This window comes from Chelmon rostratus, chromosome 19 (genome assembly GCF_017976325.1).
Source record: "Chelmon rostratus isolate fCheRos1 chromosome 19, fCheRos1.pri, whole genome shotgun sequence".
Classification (NCBI taxonomy): domain Eukaryota; kingdom Metazoa; phylum Chordata; class Actinopteri; order Chaetodontiformes; family Chaetodontidae; genus Chelmon; species Chelmon rostratus.
In genome coordinates this window covers 8,578,749-8,592,534 of record NC_055676.1, presented here as the reverse complement: position 1 = coordinate 8,592,534, position 13,786 = coordinate 8,578,749, and the positions used below count along the sequence as shown (strand labels likewise).

Sequence of the window (13,786 nt, the reverse complement as noted above, 5' to 3'; positions counted from 1 at the left end):
TGCTGAAAGCAGCAGGACATGTTCAGAGCACTTGTACTGCACACGAATACAAAAGCAAAATCTGCGAGAAGATAAAAGCAATATATTCCGATTTATTCAAACCTCATACATACATACTATACTGTACATTTCAATGAAAAAGAGACTGAGTCTGTAATGTTTCACTTGGTCCCACAGCTGGTCGTTACATAATACATGTGCCGTCTTTCAGGTATTTCATGGTCTCCATCTGCTGCGTCATTGCCAGAACTTCCTGAAAGCCGGTGCTGAGTCCAGACATGTGCTGGAAGTATGCCTCCTTCTCCACCTGCACCGACAGATTATTCACCCCGGCGTCTTTCAAAATGGCCGTCACCTACGGATCAGGGGAACCACAGAGTCACAGACCAATCAGAGCTGTCAATGACACTAATTCAAAGTTTTATGGCAGTTCGAGGGACCATTAATCGCGATAAGAATTTTTAAAAAATGACAAAATGAGTGAAGGAACAGAGAAAGCCTTCAGACATGGAGTCTGCAGTGAAACATCCGCGTGATTCTACCTGCTGTATGATCCTCTGCTCCACCACATCTGACATGATCTGGAGGTGGATGGTGCCTGCGATCATGTTGGCTGAATGCCTCCAGAAATGAGGGTCTCTGTACGACAAAACTCCTTCAATCTTCTCGATCTGAAATGACATTCAAAGAAAAAACTATTTTTTAACATATCTGCTGCTGTGGTGATAAAGATTTCATGATAATGCTCAAGACCTTTCCGGAATGACTTACCTTGTCTTGATGAGAGTGATTTGATTGACTCAATTTCAATAAATTATCATTGTTTCAAGAAAATGGGATTTACAACATGTAAACAAGTTAATAATAAAAAACTCTAAACGGTAGAAAGCACAGAGAGCACATGCCTCCACTAAAGCTGCATCATCATCTTATTTTGTTGTTTTAACTACAAAATGTGAATCATGGGACATGATCACCAAGGTGCCCGTCCATGTTCAAGTCAGTGCAGAAGTCAAGAATTTTTTTATGTTAATCTATACATTCCTGGACCTGATACATCAGTTTGATGGGCAGAAAAAGCACCATCTATTAACGAAAACTGCGGTAACTTTGTAGTTGTGTGCGATTCCTCACTTTTTCCAACGCGCTGTTCAGGTCCTTCTCATTTTCTGGGGGAGTTCGTAGGAGGAGAACCTCGCAGGCGTCCTTCAGCAAGGGGATGACGCTGAGAAAAATGAGCGTGGCGATGAAGAGCGAGCAAATGGGGTCGGCAATCAACCAGCCGAACTGACGGATGAGGATGGTAGAGATGATCACGCCGATGCTGCCCAACGTGTCAGCGAGGACATGGAGGAAAACACCTGGAGGAAAGAAAAAGCATGAGGATTTTATCTGGCTGCAACTTCCTTTCCCACACTTTCCACAAAGTTCTTTTTTTTGTCCAGCAGAAACACACACCTCTCATGTTAGCGTTCATGCCTCCACCCCCGGAGCCGTGGGAGTGCCCGTGTCCGCCGTGCCCGTGGCCGTGTCCGCCATGAGAGTGGCCGTGGCCCCCGTGGCTGTGCTCGCTGTGGGAGTGGCCGTGGTGCGAGTGACCGTGGTCGTGGGACGAGCAGCTTTTGCTGCCGTGGGAGTGAGCGTGACTGAAAGCGCAGATACCCACCAGGTTGACCAGTAAACCTCCGACAGACACTGGCTGCAGGAGACAAAAACAGGAGAGTGAAGACTGACGGATGTCCAATGACTCAATCAAAGGAAATATCATGTGTCCTGTGTCACTCTTAAAACTTTGTTCCAAAGCTAGTAATCACATGCTTTAATTGATCACTGTCTTCCAATATATTACCGCATGCTTATCAGCTGTAACCTGTAAACAGATGTTTCCCATATTTAAATAATATTCTCTATAAAAGTGCTTGCTCCCACTGAGGCAGCCAGTAAAGGTGATTTGGATGAGGTAGAACTTGAGATATCTTGATGCTTGAGTTGTCTGCTGGACATCATAATGTGTTTGTCATGATTACCATCAACGTATAAGAGTGCTGTATGTTTATTTTGTCATGTTTTACTCAGATATATATATTTGGTGTTTGGCTTGCTTTCCTTTTTGTTGTCTCTTGCCTCTGTAGGTAATGTAAGAAGCATCTGTGTGTGGGCTGGGCAGCTTTAGGTGTATGATACTTGAATAAAATTACCCTAACCCTAACCCATTGAAAATAATACTAAAATGAAACAACTGTGCAATGTGCGGCTCTGTATTAGTAGATACTTAACATTAAATGACATAGGTAAAATAAATGATGAGGACATATCAAATGAAGTGCATCAACAGGTTCAACACTCAATCACAAGCCTTTACATCAAGAGGCAGATGCAGTTTACTCACAGTCAGCATGTCTGTGTTTATATTGGGAGGATCCAGCACACGGGTGACAGACTCCACAAACACAAAGAAAGCGATGACCATCAGGAACAGGCCATTGATGAAACCAGAAAGTATTTCAACACGACCGTACCTGCAAAAAGCAAGAGTCCCTATTCAAACCTCCAGCTGAATTTTCAGTGCTTTCAATTATTTCTCTGTCATCAAAGCCTTTTCATGTGTTCTTGATGGGCTTTACCCATAGGAGAAGATCCTGGTAGCTTTCCAGCGGGTCATGAGGGCAGCAAATAATCCGAGAACTAAAGCCGAACAGTCAAACAGCATGTGGAAGCCATCGGAGATCAGTCCCAGACTGTTGGTCCAAACACCATAAAAGAGCTCCACGAAGGTGAAAGCCTGAAACATGCAGAGCAGCAAACCTTACATTAACTCACAACAACTACAGCGTATTTGGAGTCAAATTTCAGCCTCAAAACTTGTATTCTGATGTCAGAAATTTTAATCCATACATTTTCCTGGCTATAAATAAATAAATCCCCCCCCACCTCAATTATATCCATGATATTCTGTACATACCAGGTTGAGACACAGGAAGTAGAAGATCTGTCTGGAGTCATATTCCTCCAGGATCTGCTTCAGGGAATCTTTGATGAACCGTGGGAGGGACTGTGACGTATGCTGCAAGGCATCACCCATGAAGTTGTACAGAGGGGTCCCTTCGGGTGAGTAACCCACCAAGGTGCCTTTCTGACCTTTCTTTGATGGACAAGAGAGAATACTGGAGGCTGATAAGAGAGAGAGAGAGATAACAAAAGGGAGGAAGGGGGGTGAAATCAAGGTCGATGTATGAAATGTTGACCCAACATTTAGAGAGTACATCTTCATATCTGATGAGTCTTAACCTTGTGAATGCTCGCAACCCTTAATGTGAGTATTAGTTGTTGTCATGAAGTTAATATCATATTCTCCTGCAGTTACTTACACATGATGAAGAAGACAGCGCTGACGAGCACTCCACCAGAGAGCACATGCTCTGTGCTGACCTGCTGGGGCGGTTTGCTCATGGAGCGCAGCTGGTCGGTCAGCGGGTGAGTCCAGAAGTTGGCCAGCAGCAGGGCGCTGAGGAAGAGGGCGATGGTGCCGTAGCGGGCGCACCTCGGCGTCTCCATTTTCGTGCAGCAGATGGCCTCGACGTAAAACTCCAGGATCATTACGGAGAAGATGATCATCCCGAAAGGCAGGATGAGGGACGACCATGATTCCACTTTACTCTGGTGTTGAGACGGAGTGAAAAAACAGTCAGCGAGGAGGTCAAATAAATTATATGATGCATAGTCCGCATGTGAGGCCCAGTCCTACTGTAGCGCAGGCAGGTTGTGTTTTCACCATAGTAACAACCTTGGCAGCGGGTCTGTGTCTTGTTGACAAGATGAAGCAGTGACCTCCAAAGTGAACTCCGCCTCTGTTCCTCAATAAAAGTGGAATACTAGCATGATATTTATCTGTAAACATGTAAACACACCTGTTAGCAAGGCCAGAGCCAGCACTATATGGCCCACGTCTGCCATTGCACAAATCTCCTTATGTAAACAACGGAGACAACAGAGACAACGGTGCATGTCTCTCTACACATCAACGCTGCAAACAGGGTTTCTGAATATCTTCATCCTGGAAAGGGTTTCTTAAAAGCTCAGTTTTCAGTGACCTAAAACTGTGTTTGTTTGGACATTTTGAAAAATACAGATGTACGTGTGGACGAGGCATGAGTGACATGGATCAGTCAGGCCGTCAGTCTTCTCATCCTAACAGGGAAAATATATGGATGACAATACTGAGGCAGCAATTCTTGTGATTTATATTTTGTATTTTGTTTATATATTGTATTTTGTAACTTGCCACGTCCTGATAACAGCTCACTATTTCTCACAGTCACATTACTCCAGACCTTTGTGAGCTTCGGCATGCCACCCAGTTAAAATGGGCTACAAAGATAAGGTTTCTCATTTTGTCACATAGTCTAGGAACTTACTTCTGTGGTTGCTGAGAGCACTATGACCCAGGGCAGCAGCACCACAGCAGAAACCAAGTTGTCAAGGGCATAGAGGCGTTTTGCACCACCAATTTCCACTGACAGTTTCCTGGAGGCTGTGTGGAAGCCCACCTTCAGGCACAGGGAGACCACCAGCAGCACAACACCACCCTGCCGCGAAGAATGGGAAGACAGAGGGAGGAAATTCATTTAGAAAGCAAAACCAATTCTTCATGCTTCCTGCAGCACTAAACCTTAAATTAAATATGGGGCACAGGCTTTGCTTACTTTGTGATCTGCAACCCCTAAAAATGCAATGGCAGTGTAGAGAAAATGAGTGAGCGCGCTATCATGATGTCCCTCAGCTGGTTAGAGGACAAGTCAAGGCCAACACAGTGCAAACAGAGAAATGTGATCATGCACAACGCAAACAGATCAGGACTGTTAAACAGCTGTAACTGGTGTCCCTCATGACGAGCAAAGGATACGGTGCTCCGCCATCTTTGCCATGAGATCATCGTTGTCAAAGAGGAGGAGGCAGATCACAGCGATGATGAATAAAGCAGCTCCTCTGGTCTGTGCAAAATCATAGACAAACCAACAGAAATTCATATTCATATACTTCGACCTGCGATATATTCACCTACAGCAGTTACAAACTTTGTTTCCATTATATTCTTGACATTGGGAGTCTTTGCCTCCATCTGACCACAAGGTAAACAAACAGCAACAAAATTCTCTCTGAAAATAGGAATTCTGTTCTACTTGATGAAGAATTAAAGAATAATACTGAATACTGGCCAATTGTAACTTTAGTCTTATTTTCAGAGTTTTGGCCATCATTTCTATTAGTTATGATCAATCTGTACTCACCAAAGTTATTGCTGAGATCTGAGCACAAGATGAGTACAACATAATTAGTAGTGACAGGAATGATGGCCAAAACAACAAAAAAAAGACATGTGGTAGGAAACTGGAATTATCCTTTAAAAACTGCTGAAGTGAGCGAGTGGTCATCTGCATGAAACCAGCCAGTGGGTGTAACAACTGACACTATAATACATTAACGAACAATGTAAATGTAACGGGTTCAATATCTGAGTAATTTCTTGTCAGAATCACAAGCTTTTCAGACCAGTTGTGTGAATTTGTGGCCTCTTACCTTAGACGGCCCACCTCCAGAGCTTGTGAACAAGACACCAAGAAGAGCAATAACTACCACATCACTGTGTTCAAAAAGCAACAATGTCCTGTAAAAGACACAAGCCAGATTTAAATCACACGCTGAAGGCAACAGAGTCTGCATGAGCACATAAGACACAAACACGCACAGTTAAAACCACACATTTATGCTTGCATGCACACTTACTGTATATACACTCTTGTTGTCATTAACTGCTATGAAACACTTTAACACATATTTATGGTGACATTTTACCTTAGAGGTCCACAGAGAGTTAGACCGAAGAAGCCCAGGAGGGATATGACGCAGCTGAAAACAGCATGCTTCAGTAATTTTATCCACTACGAAGAAAACAGATTTTAAAAGGGTTTAACAAACATTTACAGCATATATCCCTACTGTTGTGACGAATGGAGAAGAAATGGCATCTGAATTTATGATTCGCACAGAAAAGCTTGGATCATGCACATGTTGAAGAGGAGAAATTCTGACAAACCTGTCTTTTTGAGATTACTTTTCCAGAGGAGAAAGGCTTTTGAAAGAAAAGCAGAATAACAGCACTCCTGAGAAAGGAGAAGGGACACTGTCAGCATGTTGTCATGACCAATACATCCCAAAACACAAATAGTAATACATAACACCAAGCGCAAGTTACATAAAATGGACTGAATGAAACCTGAAAATGGGCCAAGCTTATGAGCACTTACCCTAATTTTAGTATGAAGATGAACTGGACAATGTGAACAACTTTTAGGATATCATAAGATTCAAAGATCCCAAGAGCCTTGAGGACCTTTGTGACAACCAGTAAGACTAAGTACCTGGTTAACCTGAAGAGGAAGAAAATATATTAGTGCTGGAGATGCATGAAACAGAAAAAAACAACCATCCTAGTAAAGGTTTTTCACACTGAGCTTCAGCACAATGTTTGTACTATCACACTAAATCTGCGCTGAAACAATCCATCAATTAATCGACTGGACAAGGGGAACTAAATCATTAACAAAGGTGATAATCAACTGATCATTGAAGTCACTCATCAAGCAAAAATACCAAACATTCACTTGTTCCAGCATTTCAAATGTTAAGATTTGCTTCTTTCCTCTGTTGTATATTATTGTAAATTCAAGATTATTGAATTTCTGACACAAGAAGCACCTTATAGACATCTCCTTCATCTCTGGGTAATGGTGTTGGGCATTTTTCACTGTACGACATTCATAGACTTAACAGCTAATCAGTTTAATGTATAGAGAGATCAATCATGAGATGAAGCCATAACTTATGTTTAGTTGGTGTTGCTGGACCAGATCACCAAACTGTAACATTCACACTAACGTTACAGCAGCAGTGATTTGGATTAATGGCTAGAAAATACCAGTAATAACTCGCATCAGTTGGATGAGTTTAACGTAAGATTAAAAAAAGACACTTACCTAGAATTGGGCACTTCGACCATTCCCAGTTTGCCCCCTGAAAGTACGTTGCTGCTGTATTTCTCTTCCATTTTCAAGCACTCAAACCCGACCAGTTTAAGTTGCAGTATTTATGTCCCAAAGATCACAACATCACTGTTGCCTGAATGATGAAATTAAACCTCAGCCCATTCACCGGAGAAGTATATGACCAGGCTCAGAAGGGCTCATATTCATTCTTCTGTTTAAACTTAATAAGCTAAATGTGTTTAAATAACATGTGCACAGACATAAACCTACAGTCAGCTGGCAGCCCTCTTAGCCTGTTAGTTAGGTAGCTAGCTGGCGAGCTAGCTATCCATCCGGCATGCCAATTCGATTTATCTAAAGTTTCTAGCGGCGACACATCCTCTGTGTCGGGTGTACGTCTTACAAACACATGTAGTCGCTTAGTTAGAGCAAGATAATTAACAATTTCGGATTGAGTTGACCACAATAACAGCCGGGTCCGTATTGTAGGGATAAAACATCCAAGCTGAGTAAAAAGCCACAGTACTTCCGGACACGGCAAATATTCCACGTCACGTGCGTGTATTCGTCGGCGTCGCGCCTGCGCAGTATGTGGTTATGCGCTGACGATGACGTTACTCGCCCAAACTCGTTTTTGTAACTGTACGTTACTTTACCTGTAGTTACTTTACACAAGTAGCAACGCATAAGTTATGTTCTTAAGTACGTGTGTTTGACCTTATCATGTGACTCAATAACTCATAATTTTATTTACAACGTCAACATTTGGACTTGATATTCCGAGTTATTAAGACAGTTCAGACTTTGACAGCAGTTCATTACCAAAGAATCATTGGATATGTTGCTGCATTGGTTTCAAATTAAATCCATTTCCAGCTGGTTTGAAATTCTCTATCCAAACTTTGTAGTTCCTCTTGTCTCCTGCCCCACTTCGCTCCACTTCTCCTTCACATATTTTTCAAATTTGTTAGAATAAATAATTGACAATGGTAAAAAAGAAAAACCACACAATGGCAAAAAGAGAAATAGCAAACCACGGATAGAGGCTGTAGATGTTTTTATTTCTGACATACTCTTATAGGATTTTATAGTGAAAAAACATCGTCCTTCTTATCGTCCTCTTTATCATCTGTGTCTTCCACATATTTTAGATTAGTTTCCTGTATATGTTATTAAATATATGACTACAGTTTACTCCAAAAAGTTAATTAATAGTTCCTGACAGCAAGAACAAGCTTTTATTACCTTTAGCAATGTGCTTTCGTCAGAAAGATAACATATATGCTTATGTTATTGTTGGTGGGATAATATCAATAAGACAGATGGTCTCGTTAGTCATATTAATTGTGAAATATGTCAGATTTCTGTGGCATCCAGTGGACAAACTTGCTTTGATTTTTCAGTTGCAAGTGAATTTCAGTGAGGTCCACACAGTCCAAGCAGGACATCCCGATAATGTCCCTCAGTGTCTTTCTGTGAAGCAGAGACAAAGAAGTGGTGAGCTGAAATACTGTCATTTGTTTCGGTACTGAATCAGTGAAGATTGAGTGAAAATAAAAATGCTGAACACATCATGGAAATGCCATTTTACCAGTATGTGCTCCTGTAAGGTATCGTCATACATGGCCCTGTATTCCTCCAAGATCCTCTTGAGGTCGACCTCAGAGCGGCTCACCAGCACCCTGATCAGTGTCTCCTCACATGTGCCGTGGCCCTGTGAGAACAGAGCAGAGGCTCCATCACTGAACAGGTAGGGACAGTGAGTGCATGCAAATGGCCGTTGCACGTGAATGTAGTGTGAATTATGGCAGACTTTTCAATTGGTTTGGACTAGTTCAGCAGGTATTTGAAAGACAGATTTACAATAATACACACACACATGCACTGTGACATATGGTGAGAAAGAGATTCATACACACCTTCATAGCCAGATGGAGCTTCTCAGCGAAGAAAGCTGGTTTGTTCCAGGCACATTTCACTAAATGTCACACAAAAACACTAGAGCTGAAAATATGCACCCTCTAGATCAGGCATGTCCAAACTATTCCATAAAGGGCCGTGTGGCTGCAGGTTTTCGTTCCAACCAAGGAGGAGCTCACCAGGCTGGAATCAATTAATCAGCTGATCTCAGTGTTTAGCTGATAACAAAGGGATCCCTTGATGTTGATTGGTTGGCCTGGTGCGCTCCTCCTTGGTTGGAACGAAAACCTGCAGCCACACGGCCCTTTATGGAATAGTTTGGACATGCCTGCTCTAGATGCTGCTGTGCGTCTGTGTTTGTTCATCCTGTGAAGTTTTATTTTCAGGCTAAAGTCGGCCCTGGTGTTAGACCTTCTCCCGTGTCATGGTGTGCGATGCCAGAGAACAGAACGTGCAGATTGCATCATTGGGTTTGAAGAAAAGCTTATCCATGTAAACACATAGTTGAGCAACACTATCACAGTCAGTGCTCATACATGACAAAATAAATGCTTTAAAGGTTTACTTCCAAACCTTATGTATTCCTATATTTTGCTTGCAAGTTTGGAAAAAAAATAGTTCTATTTATTAAGAGATTAACAGAAAAAGCTCAGCTAATCTGCTTCATCAGGACTGTGTGGGTGTGATTTGATCAGATTTCATTGACAGTATCCTGGCAATATGAGCAAACGACCCAAAACTGTCATGTACATCATTTATTGCTGAATCCTGATTGGTGCATAGAGATACGTGACATCACCATTTATTACCCTGAACCCTGTCATTTCAGACGAGTGAGAAAAACACGGACACAAACACAAATGCAGAAATGCCTCATGTAAAATAGCCAAAACTCCTCTAACTTGGACAGAAACTGTTGTGTTCACGTTGGACCCATTCCTTCATAGTAAGAGGCCGGTTGGCAAAACGTTTTTCAGGACCTTTAAAGTTTGTTCTGCACGCATGACAAATAATAAGATCTTTCTTACCAATGTCTAAAAGACAGTCTTCGATGTCTCCCTTCATCTCTGTGCCCAGGGCTTTAGGTAGTGTCACGTCACTGATGCACGCGTATTGCTGGAATGCTATAGCAGGTAAACAGACAAACAGCAGGTATTTAAGGCTAAATGGGCTCCCCGTCAGACAGAAAGCAGACATCTCGCTAATGTAAGGTATGAGATCATTGCATAGTGACCAAATAACCATTTGCTGAGCTACAAAAGTTAGAAGGTTGCCACTGTACACAACAGCTCTAAACAGTAAATGGACATCAGGCATGAAGCTTGTTTTCACACATTTCATTCATAGAATTTCTTTTTGCTTTATTCAACTTGTCATGTAAAGTCTGATGCACGAAGAAATGTTCTAAAATTGAGCATCGCCATGTTGAAAGAGTATGTGTGCTTAAATAAAGCCTCAAAGAAAGAAACGTTAAAAGAGTGCACTCCAGAGTACACCTATTTCATCCTCCTTAAAATGAGCCAGACACTCCATGGATGACAAAGACAATAACTGAAAATTGTGTGAGAAATCATGCTGACTTTGTTCCGCATTGTTCTGTCGCCACTGGGTGTGTTCCAGTACTTACCTGGAGGAGTGCGGTTCCACCTGTTTATCCAGGTGTGTGTGTTCCCTTTGAAATGGGTGTTTTGGCTGTTTCAGCCTCTGATGAGCCAAACCTTTCAGCTGAAGCATTCACACATTTCAAGCACTCACTCTTAGAGAGCTGCGGCCCGCTCCGGCTGGTCAGGATGTCGATGAAGGCAGACGCATTCACTCCTTTGGTATTCTCGCCAGCCTCAAACAGAGTCTACAGGTACAGTTTACATTAAAAGATAAGTCTGGTGATATTCAATGTTTTTCTGATTGTCAACAACAAGTATTGTGTGTGTATCCAAAGCCTGATATATTTTCTCCCTCTGTGTCGTGTAGTCCAAAGACTGTTAAATTACATCAGTAAGTCACACTGTTGCACTGGGTGACACGTTCAATCATTACCATGAACACACACTGTGCAGTTTATTTTGATGTAATCTCACACACGCTGTCCTGCTGCTGTACATACTCCAGTACCAAACGTGCATTAATCCGCCGCTGAAAATAGTCCCCAACAAATACGCAATGTATTCCTGTTTGAGTAACATCTGATAAAACCACAGTGTCCTGGTGTTTTGGGAAATTAATTATAATTTTGGTTTCTTTTTTTTTTTCGTGGGATTGGTTGACAATAAGGCAAAATATTATCCTACAAAAGTTGATTTTCCTGATTTTACCTCCGCGTCCCTTCGGGCCAGATCCATGTCGACTTCAGTGCTCTCAGATTTGTTGGCTTTCAACATGGCCAGAAGGGCGTTGGTGAAGTCACCACTGGTTTCATCCTTGATAACGTCCTCCAGCTCTGTTCCGTACTCTGAGGGAGAAAGAGCATTTCAGCACACTTTGCCATAACTTAATGGAACAAAGCATGACTGCAGTAGTTATAGCTGTGTTCTTTCACACTTCATACTTTTTACATATCTTTTATATATTTTTTCTACATATTTTATTTTTCTTTTATATAGTCAAATTTCCTTTCACTTTTATAATATGTACATAAATATATAGTCTACTTTATACTTTGTATTTTGTTTTGCTGCATTGTGCATGTACATGAAAACTCAATCAGCGGGAGTGAGTGCACTGAATCAGGCCAAACCTTCTTTGAAGACCCTCGTGAGCTCTAGAATCTCTTGGTTTGACCTTGTGGCTAAAATCTCCACCAGGACATCTTCATGTGTGCCCAGACCCTGTTGGAATAAAGCAAATGCTCTGTGTGATGAACTCTAAAACAGCAAGCAAGGCACTAACCCTCTGCACTGCTGCAGTGCAGCTTCTCAGGAGACTACAGAGCAAACAGTGGCTGGAATAAAGAAGCGGCTTCCAGGTCTAAGTGTGTGTAACTGCTGCTGAAAAAGAGTGGTGAACTCCTGTACACTGCCAGCTCAAATTTCTTTTTCTGCAGTAAATTATGGGCTGACAGAGTGTGAGACCTCATCACTTTTTTACTCAGTCTCATTCTCTACTGATGTTAAAAAGAAGATCCTGCAAGTCACTGACTGTGAAAACGCTCTGGAAACTTCTAGGTTAAGAAAGATATTAGAAAGGAGAAGGATTCCCTGCCGCCAGGACAAATGATGGTGAAATAAACAGTAACATGGAGAGTGACATTTTGGAAATATAGATTAGATGTTTACCTTCGTGGCCTTCCTGAGCAGGTAGGCGTCAAAGTTAGCAGGCATCATGAGCAGAGCCAGAGAGACGTCCTCTAAATCTGACCTGAGAGCTGACTTCAGAGCTTTTTCCAGGTTCTGCAACACACAGGGAGCAGCCACATAGAGGCACGAGGGACCACTCTTCATTATAATCCAGGCATTTTAAGACAAGCTGCGTGTGTGCGATGGGAGGAAATACCATGGACTGAATGACTTGTCGCAACATTTGATCGAATTTTTGCTGCAAATGTGTGACTGCTCAAAACACTTGACACAGTTTGCTGGACGCTTCGTGTTTCAGTATTCAGACAAGCATAGACTGAACTTGGCTGTCTTGGCTTGTGTTCGGCTTGTTGCTGATTTCTCATCATTTGACCATGCGTGACGCCATCTTCATGAGAACTGAATAACTCACCTCCCCAGTGGACGCTTCATAGACCACTTTGATCTTCTGTCTCTGCTCGTTGTTCCTCTTCACCAGGACAGAGATGATCACGTCCTCGTCCACGTCTGCGAGGGACAAGTTTTTTACTTTCTTTAAAGCGCAAAGAGCCCAACCTCCAGGTCGGAAAGATGCGGTTTTGAAAGAAGATTTGTTTCTTTAAGCACATTAAAGTGGCTGCATCCAGTTCAAAATGGCTTTAAATGAGGTGTTTCCTGTCATTCACAGAGGAAATATTACCCACATTTTAACTGTTGCAGAGTTCTTCTACTTACACCACCTGCTACGTCATGTAATAACAAATCAAACATTACAGGCCTGAGCTCATTTTTAGGAGAACACAAGTGAGCACACGTACCTCTGTTTTCAATAGCGGCCTGAAGAACTGAAGCATCACTGCTGGCACTGAAGTTGGGGTACGGCGTGACTGTTCCATAATACTTAGGCTTTGGCTTACCCTTCACCTACAACAGCCAGAAATACAGATATTGTATAAATTATATATATATATATATATATATATATATATATATATATATATATATATATATATATATATATGTAAAGCTACAGCTTCAGCTGTGGAGATCTGGTACTCACAGTGACAGTGTCATCCTCAGAATCTCTGTCATGGATGACATTTTTGAAGAATTTCTTGAACAATGCCATCTTTGCTTGGCTGGTAAGTTAAAATCAGAAATAAAACTGCTGCAGAGAAACGGGAAAAAGAAACAAAGAATTTAAGATGATTGAAATGCTTCTCATTCTTAATGTTTAAACATCCAAAAAAAACCTCACCTGTGCTACTGGAGACGGTCTTCACACCCTAGATTGTAGAGCTCAGGTGTTAGTCACAGTACTTAACTCACCCTGCAGCATCTCCACCCATCTCTGTGCAGACCTGCAGAGGATCAGCCAATCGTCTGCCACCTCTCAGACACATTCCTGTTAGGTGACAGTCAGAGGTTCAGACACTTCTGACTGGTTGGGTGAGTCCTTGGGACAGACTTATTTTGTAAATTTGTAAGCACTTCACCCTTTAATCAAACAACTTATCATTCACACAGACATGCGGGGAACACTGACAACGC

The 13,786-nt window shown here is 42.0% G+C and overlaps 2 protein-coding genes across 3 annotated transcripts; both read right to left on the bottom strand.

Moving 5' to 3' along the window:
• Positions 1 to 78: 78 nt before the first annotated feature.
• On the bottom strand, positions 79 to 7,582 carry slc30a5 (solute carrier family 30 member 5). Its single transcript, XM_041959945.1, has 16 exons — positions 7,035 to 7,582; positions 6,306 to 6,428; positions 6,095 to 6,161; positions 5,854 to 5,939; positions 5,578 to 5,665; positions 4,904 to 4,991; positions 4,704 to 4,780; positions 4,416 to 4,586; positions 3,369 to 3,657; positions 2,963 to 3,171; positions 2,625 to 2,782; positions 2,390 to 2,519; positions 1,459 to 1,699; positions 1,135 to 1,361; positions 543 to 671; positions 79 to 355 (listed from the first exon to the last, which is right to left on the bottom strand). Exons 1-16 carry the CDS (start codon positions 7,103 to 7,105, stop codon positions 185 to 187), a joined length of 2,325 nt encoding a protein of 774 aa, XP_041815879.1. The 5' UTR covers positions 7,106 to 7,582; the 3' UTR covers positions 79 to 184.
• Positions 7,583 to 8,083: 501 nt separating this feature from the next.
• On the bottom strand, positions 8,084 to 13,544 carry LOC121622845 (annexin A1-like). 2 transcript variants are annotated; one of them, XM_041959860.1, is made up of 12 exons: positions 13,494 to 13,544; positions 13,296 to 13,403; positions 13,054 to 13,159; positions 12,669 to 12,763; positions 12,236 to 12,349; positions 11,698 to 11,788; positions 11,276 to 11,412; positions 10,719 to 10,812; positions 9,992 to 10,087; positions 8,963 to 9,021; positions 8,635 to 8,757; positions 8,084 to 8,516 (listed from the first exon to the last, which is right to left on the bottom strand). In XM_041959860.1, the coding sequence occupies exons 2-12, from the start codon at positions 13,362 to 13,364 to the stop codon at positions 8,460 to 8,462; spliced, it is 1,041 nt and encodes a 346-aa protein (XP_041815794.1). In that variant the 5' UTR covers positions 13,365 to 13,403; positions 13,494 to 13,544; the 3' UTR covers positions 8,084 to 8,459. The 2 variants fall into 2 exon arrangements, with proteins under 2 accessions (XP_041815794.1, XP_041815795.1); XM_041959861.1 differs by having other exon boundaries at positions 13,296 to 13,400; positions 13,494 to 13,526.
• Between the last annotated feature and the right edge of the window lie 242 nt (positions 13,545 to 13,786).